The 19,873-nt window shown below is 43.6% G+C and overlaps 1 protein-coding gene across 16 annotated transcripts in view; it reads right to left on the minus strand.

The window, feature by feature from the left end:
- The window catches only part of EXD3 (exonuclease 3'-5' domain containing 3), a 503,600-nt gene that overhangs the window by 372,089 nt on the left and 111,638 nt on the right, over positions 1 to 19,873 (minus strand). For 3 of the 16 annotated variants that reach the window (XM_073556078.1, XM_073556072.1, XM_073556079.1), the window contains one exon: positions 10,236 to 10,316. The exons of 8 other annotated variants lie outside the window; for them this stretch is intronic. In XM_073556078.1, coding sequence (XP_073412179.1) covers positions 10,236 to 10,316 — 81 coding nt within the window. Of the gene's footprint in view, positions 1 to 5,475; positions 5,571 to 8,065; positions 8,210 to 10,235; positions 10,345 to 19,873 lie in introns of those variants that run through there. 5 more of the 16 variants (XM_073556067.1, XM_073556065.1, XM_073556066.1 and 2 more) reach the window with 5 other exon arrangements.

The following is a 19,873-nucleotide window of genomic DNA, read 5'->3' on the forward strand; positions in this document are numbered from 1 at the left end:
GGGCTCTCGAAACACGACATGGTGCCCGATCTCAATTCCAGCCAATTTTTCATTGAAAAGTCAAACGGTGCTCCTTCCCTTCCAAGCTCTGCCATACTCCCAAACAGTGGTTTACCTGCATATATGGGTTTTCAATGTACTCAGGACAAATTGTACAACAACTTTTGGGGTCCAATTTCTGCTGTTACCCTTGATAAAATAAAACAAATTGGATCTGAACAAACATTTTGTGAAAAAAGTAAAAATGTTAATTTTTTTTTAAACATTCCAAAAATTCCTGTGAAGCACCTGAAGGGTTAATAAACTTCTTGAATGTGGTTTTGAGCACCTTGAGGGGTGCAGTTTTTAGAATGGTGTCACTTTTGGTTATTTTCTATCATATAGACCCCTCAAAGTGACTTCAAATGTGATGTGGTGCAAAAATGAGAAATTGCTGGTCAACTTTTATAATTTCCTAACCAAAAAAATATTGGCTCCAAAATTGTGCTGATGTAAAATAGACATGTGGGAAATGTTATTTACTAACTATTTTGTGTGACATATTTCTCTGGCATGAAAGTTGGAAAATTGCAAAAGTTTCAAAATTTTCGCCAAATTTCCGTTTTTTTCACAAATAAACGCAAGTCATATCAAAGAAATGTTACCACTACCACGAAGTACAATATGTCACGAGAAAACAATGTCAGAATCACCGGGATCCATGGAAGCATTCCAGAGTAATTACCTCATAAAGGGACAGTGGTCAGAATTGTAAAAATTGGCCTGGTCTTTAACCCCTTACCTACAATGGACGTAATATTCCGTCCATGTGACCCTGGACCTAATTACCATGGACGGAATATTACGTCACAGCGATCAGCGGCGCCCACGTGGTGAGCGCCGCTGATCGCGGCCGGGTGTCAGCTGATTATCACAGCTGACACCCGGCACAATGTGTCAGGGGCGGTCACGGACCGCCCCCGACACGTTAACCCCTTGTACACCGCGATCAACCGCAATCGCGGTGTACCGGGGGTTAAAGGGAAGCATCGGCAGGGAGGGGGATCCCTCCGTGCTTCTCTGAGCCCCCCACAGCAGCGCAATGTGCAGCGCTGCTGCGGGGGTCTCTTTCCCTACAGGCCCCCGGATCCAAGATGGCGACGGGGGCCTGTAGGGAGCTGACTTCCTCACTGCCTGCAAAGCGCAGGCATGAGGAAGTCTGCAGAACTACCTGTGACAGATTGCTGGGACAAGGTAATAAAGTAAAAAACAAACAAAAATAAAAGTGTTAAAAATAATTTTAAAAAAAATCGTAGGAAAAAAAAAAAATATTCCCCAATAAATCCATTTTTTCAAAATAAAAAAAAACAACAATAAAAGTAAACATATTTGGTATCGCCACGTCCGTAGCGACCCGCCCTATAAAACTGTCCCATTAGTTAACCCCTTTAGCGAACCCCTTAAAATATAAAAATAAAAAACGAAGCAAAAAATAATGATTTATCATCATACCACCGAACAAAAAGTGCAATAACGCGCGATCAAAAAGACGCATATAAATATCCGTGGTACCGCTGAAAACGTCATCTTGTCCCGCAAAAAACGAGCCACCATACAGCGTCATCCGCAAAAAATAAAAAAAGTTATAGCTCGCAGAATAAAGCGATACAAAAATAATTATTTTTTATATAAAATTGTTTTCATTGCAAAAAACCGACAAAACATAAAAAAATGACCTGAATGAGGTATCGCTATAACCGTACTGACCCGTAGAATAAAAACACTATCAATTTTACCGCACGTGGAACGGTGTTAACGCACCCCCCCAAAAGAAATTCATGAAACGCTGGTTTTTGTTCATTCTGCGTCCCAAAAATTGGAATAAAAAGCAATCAAAAAATGTCACGTGCCCGAAAATGGTACCAATGAAAACGTCAACTCGTCCCGCAAAAAAAAAGACCTCACATGACTCGGTGGGTCAAAATACGGAAAAATTATAGCTCTCAATATGTGGTGATGCAAAAACTATTTTTACAATAAAAAGCGTCTTTTAGCGTGTGACAGCCGCCAAACATAAAAAAACGCCATAAATAGTAAATTAAACCCCCCCCGTTATCACCCCCTTAGATAGGGAAAAATAATAAAACTAAAAGAAAATGTATTTATTTCCATTTTCCCATTAGGGCTAGGGTTAGGGCTAGGGTTAGGGTTGGAGTTATAATTGGGGGGTTTCCACTGTTTGGGCACATCAGGTGCTCTCCAAATGCAACATGGCGTCTGATCTCAATTCCAGCCAATTCTGCGTTGAAAAAGTCAAATGGTGCTCCTTCCCTTCCAAGCTCTGCCATGCGCCCAAACAGTGTTTTACCCCCACAAATGGGGTACCAGCCTACTCAGGACAAATTACAAAACAACTTTTGGGGTCCAATTTCTCCTGTTACCCTTAGGAAAATAAAAAATTGGAGGCAAAAATATTATTTTTGCGGAAAAAAATGATCTTTTTATTTTCACGCCCAGGCGTTATAAACTTTTGTGAAGCACTTGGGGGTTCAAAGTGCTCACCACACATCTAGATAAGTTCCGTGGGGGGTCTAGTTTCCAAAATGGGGTCACTTGTGGGGAGTTTCAATAGTTTAGGTACATCAGGGGCTCTCCAAACGCACATGACACCCGCAGACCAATCCATCAAAGTCTGCATTCCAAAACGTCACTACTTCCCTTCCGAGCCCCGACGTGTGCCCATACAGTAGTTTTCTCCCACATATGAGGTATCAGCGTACTCAGGACAAATTGGACAACAACTTTTGGGGTCCTATTTCTCCTGTTACCCTTGAGAAAATAAAAAAATTGGAGACTAATTAATCATGTTTGTGGAAAAAATACGATTTTTTTATTTTCATGCCTGGGCATTATAAACTTCTGTGAAGCCCTTGGGGGTTCAAAGTGCTCACCACACATCTAGATAAGTTCCTTAGGGGGTCTAGTTTCCAAAAAGGGGTCATTTGTGGGGGGGTTTCCACTGTTTCGGTACATTAGGGGCTCTCCAAAGGCAACATGACACCCGCAGACCATTCCATCAAAGTCTGCATTCCAAAACGTCACTACTTCCCTTCCGAGACCCGACGTGTCCCCATACAGTAGTTTTCTCCCACATATGGGGTGTCAGCGTACTCAGGACAAATTGGACAAAAACTTTTGGGGTCCAATTTCTCCTGGTACCCTTGGGAAAATAAAAAAAATGGGGACTAAAAGATGATGTTTGTGGAAAAAATACGATTTTTTTATTTTCACGCCCGGGCGTTATAAACTTCTGTGAAGCACTGGGGGGTTCAAAGTGCTCACCACACATCTAGATAAGTTCCTTGGGGGGTCTAGTTTCCAAAATGGTGTCATTTGTGGGGGGTTTCTACTGTTTTGGTACATCAGGGGCTTTCCAAACGCGACATGGTGTCCGATCTCAATTCCAGCCAAAAACGTCAAATGGTGCTGCTTCCCTTCCGAGCTCTGCCATGCGCCCAAATAGTGGTTTACCCCCACATGTGGTTTATCAGCGCACTCAGGATAAATTGTACAATATCTTTTAGGGTCCTGTTACTCTTGGAAAAATAAGAATTGAGGGTGAAAAGATCATTTTTGTGGAAAAAATATGATTTTTTAATTGTACCGCTGTACGTTATAAACTTCTGTGAAGCCCTTGTGGGTTCAAAGTTCTCACCACATATCTAGATAAGTTCCTTGGGGGGGGTCTAGTTTCCAAAATGGGGTCACTTGGGGGGGTTTCCACTGTTTAGGTACATCAGGGGCTCTCCAAACGCGACATGGCTTCCGATCTGAATTCCAGCCAATTTTGCATTGAAAAAGTCAAACGGCGCTCCTTCCCTACTGAGGTCTGCCATGCGCCGAAACAGTGGTTCCCCCCCACATATCAGGTATCAGCGTACTCAGGACAAATTGCACATTAACTTTTGCAGTCCAATTTCTCCTGTTACCCTTGGTAAAATAAAAAAAATTGAACCTGAAGTATTTTTTTGTGAAAAAAAGTTAAATGTTCATTTTTTTTTTTTTTAAATATTCAAAAAATTCCTGTGACGCACCTAAAGGGTTAATAAACTTCTTGAATGTGGTTATGAGCACCTTAAGGGGTGCAGTTTTTAGAATGGTGTCACTTTTGGGTATTTTCTATCATATAGACCCCTCAAAGTGGCTTCAAATGTGATGTGGTCCGTAAAAATAAAATGGTGTTGCAAAAATGAGAAATTGCTGGTCAATTTTTAACCCTTATAACTTCCTAACAAAAAAAAAATTTTGGTTCCAAAATTGTGCTGATGTAAAGTAAACATGGGGGAAATGTTATGTATTAAGTTTTTTGTGTGCCGTATCTCTGTGATTTAAGGGCATAAAAATTCAAAGTTGGAAAATTGCGAAATTTTCGCCAAATTTCCGTTTTTTTCACAAATAAACGCAAGTTATTTGAATGAAATTTTACCACTAACATGAAGTACAATATGTCATGAGAAAACAGTGTCAGAATCACCGGGATCCATGGAAGCGTTTCAGAGTTATGACCTCATAAAGGGACAGTGGTCAGAATTGTAAAAATTGGCCCGGGAGTTAACGTGCAAACCACCCTTGATAGTGAAGGGGTTAACATGCAAACCACCCTTGGGGGTAAAGGGGTTAATGAGAAAAAAAATTAACTTTTTTGAATTTACCAAATGGATGTAATGAAACAAAGAGTGAAAAGTTTAAAGGGGCCTGAATACTTTCCGTACCCACTGTAGATTTCAATGTCCCACGCTACAAAAAACAATGCAGTAAATCAGAAAAAAAGGGAGACAAAGCACAATCCCAGACTTCTGTATCAGATGTATTATGGAGAAGTAAAACTTAGTACACAGTTCTGAGGAGTATATAGTTTGGAGGCCTCCTAGGGAGAACTAGTAAAGACTACCATCAACACCCATTGGGCCAACTCAACTAATCAGCTGCAAATTTCACTGCTGATCAAGGCAGAGACGCGAGTGGTGGTCCTATATACAAATTTATAAGTGATTGATGAGAAGTCTTACGTTCCCTGCTAAAGAAGGAGGATATAGAGGATACTGGCGGGGGAGGACATAACAATGTTGTCAGCTTGTCCGTCTGTGGACTGTTTACATGATCTCCGGGTAAACAAGTGCTGCATGCGTGCGTTTTATTAAGTGGAGCGAACTTTCGCAAATACATGATAAATGGAAACACAGACAAATGTATATAAATGCACTTTACTGCTAGCACACTGCAATGCCCCTTGTAATGTATATCTAGACATATGTAGACCTCCATCATGAGCTCTTACTCGAGTACGGTGAGCAACAGTACAGTTGTCAAAGAACAAATCAAGAAAAAAACAAAAATTGGCAAAATATTCAATTATTTAAACAAACACAGGAGAAAAGGAAAAAAAGGAGAGAGCATTTCGGAATTTTGGCGTCTTTCCTCGTCTTTGCCTCTCACCCTTTTACACGCTATCATCACTGCCAAATTCCCATCCTCTCCTCCAAACTGGCTTATAACCATCAGATCTGGCCGTGTCATGCCATGACTGGAATCTGAAATTAATATAAAAAATGTGAGGAAGAAAATAGAAAATTCTGCAGAGGGAAAAATATCAGATTTACTGGCGGCTCACATCTGAAGTGATAAAAGACCCCTGTACACTACTGTGGCAGTAGTTGTGTTGTCTGTATACTATCATGTTATTAAAGGGTTAATCATTTAAAAATAAATAAATGTGGGTTTGCAGCCTCATTCTGAAAAGAGCATATGTGCAAACTCGACCTCTGCTCCATTCCTTGTCATTGGTACTTAAGACGAAAGCTGACCACTGTACTCTTTTTCCGATAGTCTCAAACAATGAATGGGGTAGAAGGAGAGTAGTTGCAACTGCCCTCAATTCAAAATGGGGCTCCAGAACCCAGTTGCTAATCTTGGTGTTGATGAGCGGCTCAGTTATCCCTTATCCACTGGATACAGCATAACATGTTCCTTTTGGGAACAAACCTCTAAATGGGATGAAACTGTCTTATATGCAGCCTAATCATTGGATAATGAGCGTCGGTATATCACATTATCAATGATAACAGCAGGGGAAATCACACAAATCCTACCGCTGCCATCAATTTGTCAGGGGAAACAATGCCGCCATCTCCAATCGACAGGGCAATTACACATATGTCTGACAAGTGATGGACGGGGCCACGGCTGTTTCCACTACTAGGCTAGTTATTGGGGAAATCACAGTGAGCGTAAGGTATATAGACTTCCGATTCCAACGCATAGAATATATAGAATAAATATACATCTACCCAGATACAATCAATGCCAACTCCACAGCAGCAAATATAACTACCAGCTGCCACCACTATTCTTTTAAATCAACAGCTGCGGAGACACCATCACATGTTTCTCAACGCAATGACTAGCCAGGTCTTTCACTGGGAAGGAACAACCACGGGAAGGGCAGTCTCCAATGAAGGAAACCACCTATGCCAAAACATGGTATCCATCCACAGACAGCTGTTTCGGGGTATTGCCCCTCATCAGTGTGGAGTAGGAAACTGGCTAGTAGGAGCAATGCCTAGTAAAAGACTGTGAAAATGAGGATGAGTGACCTCATGGAGATCAACATCCAACACTGCGGAGAAACCATCACATGTTTCTCAACGCAGTGATGCTAGAGCAATGCCCCCATCCCTTATGGGAAATATGCAAAAACATGTAAAGCAACAGCCGCGGAGACACCATCACATGTTTCTCAACGCAAGCAATGACTAGCCAGGTCTTTCACTGGGACGGAACAACCACGGGAAGGGCAGTCTCCAATGAAGGAAACCACCTATGCCAAAACATGGTATCCATCCACAGACAGCTGTTTCGGGGTGTTGGATGTTGATCTCCATGAGGTCACTCATCCTCATTTTCACAGTCTTTTACTAGGTATTGCTCCTACTAGCCAGTTTCCTACTCCACACTGATGAGGGGCAATACCCCGAAACAGCTGTCTGTGGATGGATACCATGTTTTGGCATAGGTGGTTTCCTTCATTGGAGACTGCCCTTCCCGTGGTTGTTCCTTCCTGGTGAAAGACCTGGCTAGTCATTGCTTGCGTTGAGAAACATGTGATGGTGTCTCCGCGGCTGTTGACTTACATGTTTTTGCATATTTCCCATAATGGATGGGGGCATTGCTCTAGCATCACTGCGTTGAGAAACATGTGATGGTGTCTCCGCAGTGTCGGATGTTGATCTCCATGAGGTCACTCATCCTCATTTTCACCACTATTCTTTTATACAGGCTGATTAGATACACCTAACAGGTAGCTTAAGGCTTCAGGGGTGATGATTACAGAGCAAGAGGAACAGAGCTTTTCAGTTTTAGATATTTAATCCAGAAAGGAAGGCAGTGTTTATAAAAAAAAATACACAAGATGATACAAAATGGGAACAAAACAATACGGTATACAATTACATAAAATAAAAAGGATAACAAAAGAAAAAAGTACTAAACCTGATGTCACAGAAATGGTTCAGAGCTTAGGGGAGGGAGGTACTCCTTAGGAAAATGGACAGAATTACAGCATGCTGTTCCTTCCAAGACTGACAAAAGAACAAAAACCCAACCTCTGATTTCTATTAGATCAAGGTTATAACCACATACATCCCCCCTTGGTGAGCTCATGTGGTGAATGGTTCTGAGAACTCCAACTTTCAGGATATCTTAGATCCTGGAGGTCCCAGGCATGAGATATTGTGGTCATGTTTCCTGTCACAATTTTACCATTGTGTAGAGATGAAACACGGCATGGATAGCATCATCCATCTGAACAATATAAGTTGGAAGTGTTTGCTACGCCGCCGAAAATGTATCTTCCCTAAATATAAGATCAATGCAAACCCCAATATTCATCACTGGCTCCAGAAAGTCTGAGACCAGTTCTTTCAACAGAGGAAGCTTTTGCCTTGGAACTGTACTTCTCCACCTCTGAGTATATACGAATCCTAGCCTTGGAATCTATTTCTCAGTGCAGATCTCCTTTTGCAATTACCTGTTCACAACAGGAGTTCCTAATTCAATGCAGGTTCAAATATCAGCTCTCTCACACGTTTACATTTATAATTAATCCCATATGTTCAATATGAGGTTGATATGTCCCATCTCTGAAGATGTCTTTATGGAATTTAGTTTTTCCCTACAAACACACAAAACTCAAATAAAATACATTTCAATTTGTGGTTATAAAGTGACAAAATGTGAAAAAGGTCATGGGGTATAAATACTTTTTCAAAAGCACTGTATATTTTTGCACATAGGAGAAATATTATAATAGTTATGTTCTTGTACAAAGGGGGCAGAATGATGGTAGTTATATGATGGTATATAGGGGCAATATTATACACTCCCTGACAGAAGTTATGTCGCTTATCCATGCTATGTAAATAAAAGCTTATAACCTGATGTTAAATTCATCTATTGGTTGTATAAATTATTCTTTTGAAAGCTGAAACCCTCCAAAATGTGGTTTCGGTTAAGAAAATAAATTGGCATCAATGCAGAAATATTGATCATTTAATGGACACAGAACAGTCAGATTTTGGCAAGACAAAAGTTTTGTCGCCTGGTCATATAATGCACCCAATCCTAGTTTATATCCTCACCTGTGCTCAGTAAATGATTGGTTAATTAGTGGGTGTGTATAAAAAGAAACTCAGCACCACAGACCTTCACTTGAGCTGCAACTTGAACTCTGACAACATGCCAAAAATCCACCCTGCGACCAAATCCTGGATTATCAAGAGGCTGAAGACCAGATCCACTGCAGAGGTGGCTGGCACCTTTAATGTGTCTCAGCGTCAAGTACAAAGAATTAAAAAAAGATTTGAAGAGACTGGAGATGTGTTTGACAAGCCCAGGTCCGGCAGACCCCGCAAGACAACTGCTCAGGAGGAACGTTTGTTGGTTAGAAAATCCAAAGCAAGCCCCTCTTCCACTACAGCAGAGCTCCAACAGACCTGGTCACCTCAAGTCCCTGTGTCAACTAGAACAGTTTGTAGGATTCTGTCTCGAAATGGCCTCCATGGTCGAATCAGTGCCCAGAAGCCAACACTAAACAAAAGGCAAATAATAAACCGTGTGGCATTTGCAAAGTCCCACAGCCTGCTAAACAGATGGACGCTGGAAAAGTGGCAGAAGGTGGATTTCTCTGATGAATCTTCCGTAGAATCACATCACAGCCACCGCAAATACTGCAGGAGACCTACTGGAGCCCGTATGGATCCAAAATACACCCAGAAAACAGTTACATTTGGTGGTGGAAAGATAATGGTCTGGGGTTACATTCATTATGGGGGTGTGCAAAACATTTGTAAGATGGAAAGCAATATCAATAGCCTAAAATATCAAGCAGTATTAGCTACCTCTTATATCCCAAATCATAAAAGGGGTCAAATTCTGCAGCAGGATGGTGCGCCATCTCATACATCCATCTCTACAACAAAGTTCCTCCAGGCAATAAAGATCAAGGTGCTCAAGGACTGGCCAGCCCAGTCACCAGACATGAGCATCATTGAGCATGTTTGGGGTAGGACGAAAGAGGAAGCTTGGAAGACAAAACCAAAGAATCTAGATGAACTCTGTTACTCCTGATGACTTCATTAATAAATTGTATGAATCATTGTTGAACCGCATGGATGCAGTCCTTCAAGCTCATGGAAGTCACATAAAATATTAAATATGACTAATAGCACCACAACTTCATTCACCAATGTTATGCAACATATATTTGTATTGTAAGCTAATTATTTGTTTGAATATCACATTACTTTCTGTGGCTGACAAAACTTTCGTCTTGCCAAAATCTGACCATTCTGTGTCCACTAAATGATCAATATTTCTGCATTGATGCCAATTTATTTTCTTAACCTAAACAAAATTTCAGAGGGTTTCAGCTTTCAAAAGAATAATTTATACAACCAATGGATGAATTTAACCTCAGGTTATAAGCTTTTATTTACATAACATGGATAAGCGACATAACTTCTGTCAGGGAGTGTAGTAGCTATACGCTTCTAAATAGGGGAAAATTTTTATTGTAAAAAAATAAAAATTAAATTAAAATGAACAAAATTCCTCCATTAGCCCCTAAACGACCTATTACGTAGTTATATATACACATCATAGGTCATGTCTGTAATGGACACCGTACTGCCCTTGCTTACCGAGTCAGTGCTCGTGTCCTGAGTTGAGCGGATGGTGCCCATTGAGTCCAGAGGAACGGGACGGCCACGGTGGAGAGTGTCCTTCAGGAAAAGAGGATATCCACACAACCTGGTTACAAGCAATACCTCTATAAGCACGGTAAAAATCAGAAAAATTCTGATAGAGAAATAATTATATTTAAAAATTACTATATTCACCATGCTATATAGTTGTTTAACCCCTTCATGACCAAGCCTATTTTGACCTTAATGACCAGGCCATTTTTTGCAATTCTGACCAGTGTCCCATTATGAGGTACTAAATCAGGAACACTTCAACGGATCCTTTTTTCATTACATATTGGGCTTCAGGTTAGTGGTAAATTTAGGTCGATAATTTTTGCGTTTATTTGTGAAAAAATCAGAAATTTGGCAAAAATTTAGAAAATTTTGCAATTTTCAAATTTTGAATTTTTATTCTGTTAAACCAGAGAGTTATGTGACACAAAATAGTTACTAAATAACATTTCCCACATGTCTACTTTACATCAGCACAATTTTGGAAAAAAAAATTTTTTTTGTTAGGAAGTGATAAGGGTTAAAATTTGACCAGTGATTTCTCATTTTTACAACAAAATTTACAAAACCATTTTGTTTAGGGACCACCTCACATTTGAAGTCACTTTGAGGGGTCTACATGGCAGAAAATACCCAAAAGTGACACCATTCTAAAAACTGCACCCCTCAAGCTACTCAAAACTACAGTCAAGAAGATTATTAACCCTTCAGGTGTTTCACAGGACCTAAAGCAACGTGGAAAGAAAAAATGGACATTTTAATTTTTCCAACAAAAATTTTATTTTAGCATCAATTTTTTCATTTTCACATGGGCAACAGGATAAAATGGATGCTAAAATTTGTTGGGCAATTTCTCCTGAGTGCACAGATACCTCATATGTGGTCATAAACCACTGTTTGGGCGCACGACAGGATCTGGAAGGGAAGGAGTGCTATTTGACTTTTTGACTTTTTGAATGGAAAGTTAGCTCCAATCGTTACCGGACATCATGTCGCATTTGGAGAGCCCCTGTGTGCCTAAACAGTGAAAAAACCCCACAAGTGACACCATTTAATCGGAAGGCGGGCTCAATAACAAAGATAATAAAAAAATGGATTCTTGGATTTAGTGCATTTATCACTTTGTTATTGAGCCTATATATGGTTACTTTGGCTCCCTATTCCTATTGTCACTTTTATATAAGGGAAGCATATTAAAAAGAGTGTATATTCACTTTTTTTTACTATAGTGTTATATATGAGGACGGCTGTGTTTCTATTGATATACCTGTATAGGTATATATATCTTTGATTGTATGAGCACAAAATGCATTTTACCTTTTTTACTTTTGTTACTATTTACCACTATAGTCCAATAAAGGTATTTTAATTATATTTTATCATCTCTCATTTCATATTTTTTATATATATTTTTTATCTCTACCACGAATTCGAGTTTTTCTCTGGTTTTGTATTTCAGGTAAAGAGGACCTGAAGCACGTGACCGCAAGGGGAGTGTCAGGGAGGCGGAGACAAGCCCCAGACTCTGGAGACCAGAGCTCGGGCTAGAGAAGCTCAGGGGGATGCCAGACAGATGCTGGTCAACCAAGAGACAACACAGTACAGACAGAAACAGAGACGTAGGTCAATAACAATCCAGGGTCAGAAAGACGGAGATAGCAGCGTGATATCAAACGGGAAACACAAAGCAGAAGGTCAGGGACAAGCAGAGGTCAAAACAGAGAGACTACAGTCCCCGTCTCACATAACGAGATCGTTAGCGAGATTGCTGAAACGTCACAGGTTTTGTGACACATAGCGGCAACCGCTCCCCCCTCTGGATATCACTGATCATGCTCGAATGTCCTGGGCCATTTTTTGATCGTTGGCGTCCCGCATGCATCACTGTGTTTGACGCCGACGAGCGACCTCGTTGGCGACGCAAAACTCAGGGACGCAGGCGTGAGTCATCAGAAGAGCTGCTGTGTGACAAGGTCCCAACGACCGTCGAGGTTGTTATACGGATCGCTGTATCATTGCTGCGTCGTTGAATAGATCTGCCTGTTAGACAGCTTACTAGCGACCATAAAAAAACCGATGCACGCTCCCTTAGAAGAAGCATCACGCGAAACTCGCGTCAGGGGTGCTACGGCCTGTTTGGAGGTATGATACATCACAAGTAGCTGCCATCCTTTACTCTTTTTGTTATTTGTCCCTTATGTCCTGCCTCAATTGCACTATTATGGTATAACTAGGGATATTTGGCCATCAGGGCAAATCATATATATAGGCGATATCACTGGCTACTTCTCATATAATTTGCATAAGGGTAATGCCTCATTGTTGCTGACTTTTTGATATAGCATATTGCATTTTTTATTATGTTTATGCAAATATTATAAAGGCCAATTTTTTGGCTTCCAAATGTGCCCTTTTTTTGTAAGCCTTTTTTTTGGCTGCTTGATATATTTGGATATTTGCACCACCAACATTGTGGAATGAATTATAACATTCTCTTTGCTATCTCATGATTCTCATTTCCTCCAGGGGCCTATTTTTGCTTTGTTTGTCCCCATTTCTTATTTATTTTAATAAGAGGTCTTTTGTACCATTTTAATAATTATTATCTAATAAAGTCGTAGTTACTCACCGGTTAACGGTATTTTTCAGAGTCCATGACAGCACCACCTGAGAGAGGAGATCCGCCCTTCAGGAACAGGAAACCTACAGATACAAAAGGGCGGCACCTCTCCCACGCATCAGTTGGATTACAGAGCACAAGAGGACCTCCAAGGTTAATGGCATGATTTATGCACAATACTATCACTACTTAATTATTTCTCACCAGTGGGTATATACAAGAGGAAGACGTGCACACCCAAATTAAACTAAAGGGAGGGAATATACGGGTGCTGTCATGGACTCCGAAAAATACCGTTAACTGGTGAGTAACTAAGACTTTATTCGGTCGTCCATGACAGCACCACCTGAGAGAATTACAGAGAGTAATAACTACTTTAGGGAGGGGCTACAGCCTGCAGCACCCTTATACCAAAAGAGAGGTCTGTGGAAGCACCCAAGTCTAGCCTATAATGACTATAAAAGGTGCTCGGAGAGGACCAAGTAGCCACCTTACATATCTGGTCAATGGAGACTTCTGATCTCTTGACCCACGAGGTCGCCATGGCTCTGGTGGAATGCGCCCTAAGCTTCCCAGGTGCCGGTCTGCCTTTTGAGGTGTATGCTATTGAAACCGCTTCTCTAATCCACCTGGCTAGTGTATTTTTTGATACTCTAAGCCCTTTCCTAGGGCCTTGATGGGAGACAAACAGGGCATTATCTTTCTTCCAGGGATCGGTAACTGCGAGATATTCTATGAGACATCTCTTAACATCTAGGGTATGTAGTTTCTCCTCCTTCTCGTTTGGGAGGAAGGATGGAAGGACTATTTCCTGTGTCCTGTGAAAGCTAGAAACTACCTTAGGTAAGTACGCTGGATCAGGTCTGAGTATTACCCTATCGTCCTTGAACTGTATATAAGGAGGACGCCTAGATAATGCCTGGATGTCGCTTACTCTACGAGCTGAGGTTAGAGCTACCAGGAAGGCTACTTTGAGAGACAGGTTTTTTATGGAAGCTTATGAGATGGGTTCAAAAGGAGCTTCTGTCATAGCCGTGAGGACTAGGTTTAAGTCCCACGGCATGAACCTATCCTTCACTATTGGCCTGGATCTACCTGCTGCCTTAATGAATCTACTGACCCAGTAATTACCCGCGATGTTGCAGCTAAAGAGGGCCCCCAAGGCTGATACTTGTACTTTAAGGGAACTAGTGGAAAGCCCCATGTCCAGACCTTTCTGTAGAAACTCTAAGATTTGATTTATAGGCGCTGAACCCCCAGCGATTATCCCAGAGTTCTGAAGGAATTTATTCCAAATTCTGACAAATTTTGGTAGTAATGGTTTTCTCCTACTTTTAAGTAGGGTGCTAATCAGGTCTGGGGAGAAGCCTTTATCTTTTAGCAGTGTCCTTTCAAACTCCATGCTGTCAGATGTAGGCCAGCCACCTGAGGATGGAAGACTGGGCCCTGGGATAGGAGATCCGGGATGTCTGGAAGAACCCAAGGATCGGACACCGACATGGTCCTGAGGCATGAAAACCATGCCCTCCTGGGCCAAAATGGAGCAATAACTATAACCCTTGCTCTGTTTCTCCTGATTTTCCTCATCACCAGGGGTAGTAGCGATAGGGGAGGGAAGGCGTAGGCTAGCCTGAAGTCCCACTTTATCAGAAAGGCATCTACCGCCAGGGGGTTCTCTCTGGGATTTAGGGAGCAGAATTGTCTTAATTTTCTGTTTTCCATGGTGGCGAAGAGATCTACCTCTGGTTGTCCCCACTTTTGTACAATCAGGTCGAAGATGGAGTTTTTTAGGGACCATTCTCCTTGCTTTAGCAGATTGCGGCTTAAGAAGTCTGCCGTGATGTTTTCTTTCCCTTTTATATGTAGAGCTGTTAAAGATAGAAAATGTTGCTCTGCTAGCTGGAACAACCGTTCTGCCACATTCATCAGGGCTTTGGAACGACTCCCGCCTTGGTGGTTGATATAAGCCACGGTGACCTGATTGTCAGAGAACACTCACACATGATGGCCCTGTAGATACACAAGTAGCTTATTAGCTGCCTGCTCTACTGCTGTCAACTCTTTCAGGTTAGATGACATTTCTATCTGATGATGCTCCCATAGGCCCTGGACCAGGATCTCACCCATATGAGCCCCCCAACCAGAAGGGCTAGCATCCGTGGTGACTATGCGGGATATGTCATACTCCCAGGGAACCCCTCTGGATAAATTATCCTTGTCTAGCCACCACTCTAGGGACTCCCTTGTGTTTCGGGACAAGGTTAGCTGGCCCTCTAAGTAACCCTCAAGGATTCTTTCGTGCACTAAAACCTTGCCCTGTAGTGTTCTTGCATGAAACTGGGCCCACTGGACCGCCGGGACACAGGACGAAAGAGAACCCGGAAGGGACATGGCATTCCTGAGGGACATGGTAGCGTTGGGATATTGGAAGCGTTCAGGACCTGATAATGTAGGCGAACAAGCTTCTCCGGAGGCAGACGGCATTCCTGTTTCAAAGAATCCAGGATCAGGCCCAAGAATTGTTGGACTCTCATCGGCTGTAACCGAGATTTTTTGATGCTAAGCAGCCATCCTAACCGCTCTAGGGCAGACATTGCCCTTTGTAGCTGTTCTGTTGTGAGTTCATTTTTCCCTTCACCATTGAACTCCCTCCTCTGGTGAAGGAAGGTAGTGAGACTGATTACCAAACACCTGGGCAGCTAGATGATAACTGGGTGGCTGGAATTGAGGACTGGATATAAGGCTGCCGACGCCCTTCTTCCTGGCTGGTGATTTTCCTGCTGGATTCTTGGAGACCAGTCTGATTCCTGCTTCTCAAAGCTAAGTTTTTCTGCTCTGCTTTGTACTCTTCAGTTTTATTTTTGTTTTGCCTTGTTTTTTGGGAGTTCTGCCATCCCCGGCCGGGGGTTAGCTGAATTCCAATTTTGTCTCTGATCTGTTGATCTTTTGCTCTGTCTTCAGAATATACCGGAGTGCTGATATAGTCTTTTGAAGCCTAGCGACTTCAGGGCCTGTTTTTCCTATCAGTCGGTTGGCTCATTTTGATAGGGTTTTTGCGGATGGCAGACAGCAGCTTTCCTATCCTGTCCTATGTAGTTAGCTTGGGCCCCATCATTTGCTCAACCTTTCTATCTGTGTTAGTGTTTTCATCTTGCTTCACCGTTATTATATGTTGGGGGCTGCCTTTTGCTTTGGGGTCTGCTCTGGGGAAGTTTAGTTTTTCCCCTTTCTGTCTTTAAGCTATGTAGCTCTCCGGCTGTGATCGAGGGGTCTAGGGCACCGTAGGAACCCCCCACGGCTACTGCTAGTTGTTGTGGATAGGTTCAGGGGTTTGCAATCCAATAGCTGCCAACCTCTCTGGTTTTTCTGGACTTAGCTGGTATTTTGTTTTTTCCTCCTTCGGTGACTCATTATAACACTGTTCCAAACAATGTTTCGCCGTTTTCCCTACAATCAGGAAGTCATCTAAGTAGTAGGGGACTACTAGAATGTCTGATTCACGTAGATGGGCCATAACTTCCGCTACCACTTTAGTAAACACACAGGGAGCGACTGCCACCCCAAAGGGGAGGGGGCCGCATATTGGAAATGTTGAACTGACCCATCTAACTGAACCGCCACTCTGAGGAAATGCTGATGAGCTGCATGAATGGGTATATGGTAGTAGGCATCTTTTAAATCTAACACCACCATAAAGCAATTTTGAAACAGCAATTTTATTGTTGAATTACTTGTCTCCATCTTAAACGGGCATATGACCAGGAATTCGTTGAGGGACTTAAGATTTATTATAGACCTAAAGGAGCTGTCTGGCTTGCGGACCAGGAACAGAGGGGAGTAGAAACCTTTCCCCCTTTCTCCCTCTGGAACCATAGTTAGGACCTTCTTGCTGCAAAGATCATGCACCTCGGCCTCCAGAGCAGCTTTTTCTGATGTGGAAGACCTGAGTGGGGTGACCTTAAATCGATCTTGGGGAACCCGGGCGAATTCTAGTCGTAGACCCGCAGCTATCAAACCCAGTATCCAGTTACTACTAGAAATCATGGACCAGGCTGGGTAGAAGGCAGCTAGTCTCCCCCCTACCGGAGCAACTAGTCATTGGGGCGGCTTTTTAGTGTCACGTGCTGGACCTTCTTGGCGCCCCCCTCCTCCGAACATGAATCCTGTACCTTTCCTTCTTTTGTCATCCCATCTGCCCTGATCCCTGGACTGCCTTCTATGGAAATATCCTTTCCTGGTAAAGGGACATCTATAAGAAGGATTCGGCAGACTGGGGAACTTCTTTTTATCATCCCCGGCTTTCTCTAAAAGTTCATCCAGGATGGGGTCAAACAGATATTTCCCCTCACACGGAATGGAGCAGAGTCGTGACCTGGCCTGGATATCTCCTGGCCAGCATTTTAACCAGAGAGCCCTTCGAGCTGCGTTGGATAAACCCGCGGTCCTAGCCGCCATCCTCACAGAGTCTGCCGAAGCATCAGCCAGAAAAGCAGCAGCACTTATCGTTAGAGTTTTTCGAATGGATGCTCGAGGCTCCGTCCTTCAGCTGGGAATCCAGTTGATCCAGCCAGACCATCATGGATCTGGCCGTACATGCGGCAGCTATCACTGGTCTTAGAGCGCCTGCTGACATCTACCATGTTCCCTTTAGAAAAGAATCCGCCTTTTTATTCAGCGGGTCTTTTAAGGAGGCCATGTCGTCGAAAGGTATGGAGGATTTTTTGGAGGCTTTGGCTACTGCCGCGTCCAGCTTAGGGGCCGTATCCCATCTGCTTACCACTGTGTCATCAAAAGGGTACCTCCGCTTGAAGGCAGGTGGCAAGGAGCCCCTTTTTTCAGGTCTTTTCCATTCCCTATCAGGCTCTGGACTTTGTCATTTAATGGAAAGGCCCTGCGCTTTCTGGGATCTAGACCCCCGAACATCATGTCCTGTGCCGAATGTTCTGGCTTTGCGTCTGCTACCCCCATGGTGGACCTTATAGCTTTAACTAGCCTATCCATTTGGTCTAAGGGGAAGCAGAATCGGCTAGAGTCTTCCTCCGAAGAAGACGAAGTGGAGGCCGGGGAATCTGAGGAGTCACTGTTCCTAGGGGCGGCCGAGGACTCCAAACCCGAGAAACTAATTTCTCTCCTCCTGGAAGAATCCCCTTTAGATAGGGCCTTCATCTCTGTCCTGATTATCTCCCTCAGGCTTGTGGTGAAGTCCGGCATTTCTTCCGCTACCTGTATGGACGGGGGAGAGTGTAAGGGCCTGTCAATCTTGTGATGGATTAGGCTGCTGTGCACACACACGGCAGCCCCGCCCTGCCCCAAGCTTTATTTAATTGTGCACCTGTGTCTGGGCCAACATCGCCCTTCATCTATGTTTGCTGGTCAGGCAATGTGTGGAGGCCATTCCTGATATGTCTATGTTCAGACCTGGTTGGCCTTCATCTGCACTTGCTCCATCTGGCTTCATGGGAGCGATCCAGTAATGTTCAGGTACAGATTGCACTTGATGTGGTCATGCTCTAAATGTATTTAGGAGGCCGTAATGGCACAGCATTTATTAAAAATATATAGAGTAGGACCCCCCATATGAGATTGCCTTGGCGCGGCAGGGTGGCTCAATTGAATTGATCAATTTTTTTGCTAAATATCTCATTTTTGAATACAGCTAGACATTATGTGCATATGCACTCCAATTTATGCGTTCTAACCTTAAGCAGTGCTGGCTTCCCCCCCTATTTTCTTGTTGTTGGTTTGTGGCTCACCACCACTGTTGCCGTGCACGCTTGGTTATGTCCGCCATAATTTTTCTGTGTTCATTGTGATGGATTAGGCTGCTGTGTACACACACGGCAGCCCCGCCCTGCCCCAAGCTTTATTTAATTGTGCACCTGTGTCTGGGCCAACATCGCCCTTCATCTATGTTTGCTGGTCAGGCAATGTGTGGAGGCCATTCCTGATATGTCTATGTTCAGACCTGGTTGGCCTTCATCTGCACTTGCTCCATCTGGCTTCATGGGAGCGATCCAGTAATGTTCAGGTACAGATTGCACTTGATGTGGTCATGCTCTAAATGTATTTAGGAGGCCGTAATGGCACAGCATTTATTAAAAATATATAGAGTAGGACCCCCCATATGAGATTGCCTTGGCGCGGCGGGGTGGCTCAATTGAATTGATCAATTTTTTTGCTAAATATCTCATTTTTGAATACAGCTAGACATTATGTGCATATGCACTCCAATTTATGCGTTCTAACCTTAAGCAGTGCTGGCTTCCCCCTCTATTTTCCTGTCAATCTACCCCTGGGCCAACGTCTCCTTTCAACCCCTACCGTTTGTCGCACGCATGGCTGACACAACTTTTTAGGGTGGCCATCTGGTAAGGGGCAACTACAGAGGGCACATTCCCTGTGCTTCTGTTTTCCCGTAGCTTTCCTCCCCTGCAAAAAAACATAAGGGAACACTGCATCAGGGTACATTCACGGAGATCTCTTACCCATGCAGATGAGGCAGGTACCAGATCACGGAGGGAGGCAGGAGGGTCCATTAGTCTGGAGGAACTGCGGCTCTGTCTGCTCGTTCGTCTGTTTCTTCTGCTGGCCACTCGCATGAGGCTTCACCGTGGCCTGTTTCTGTGGGCGCTCCTGCACCTCGTCCTGCTGCTCTATGGTGGCTTCTGTCGTATCCATTGCTGGGCCTTCAGAAGCACCCCAGCAGTCACCTCCTGCCTTATAAGGCCTCCCGGTGTCCGGGTCAGCAGGGTTCTGGCTGCGGCACCTCCCACCCGGGACCCCCTGTGACCTCCCCGCCCATGCTCCGCCCCCCCGCTCCAGGCGCCCCCCACACATGGCGCACACCGGAAGGCCGGACAGCACCCGACTTCCGGTTTCGGTGTTCCCGGCCCCGCCCCTTCCGCCGCTCGTCTGAGACCGCGGGAGCACGCGGAAAGGAGCTGGCACGGCGCCCCCGGCT

Source organism: Dendrobates tinctorius, unplaced genomic scaffold (genome assembly GCF_039654945.1).
Source record: "Dendrobates tinctorius isolate UK_male_01 unplaced genomic scaffold, ASM3965494v1 ptg000231l, whole genome shotgun sequence".
NCBI lineage: Eukaryota > Metazoa > Chordata > Amphibia > Anura > Dendrobatidae > Dendrobates > Dendrobates tinctorius.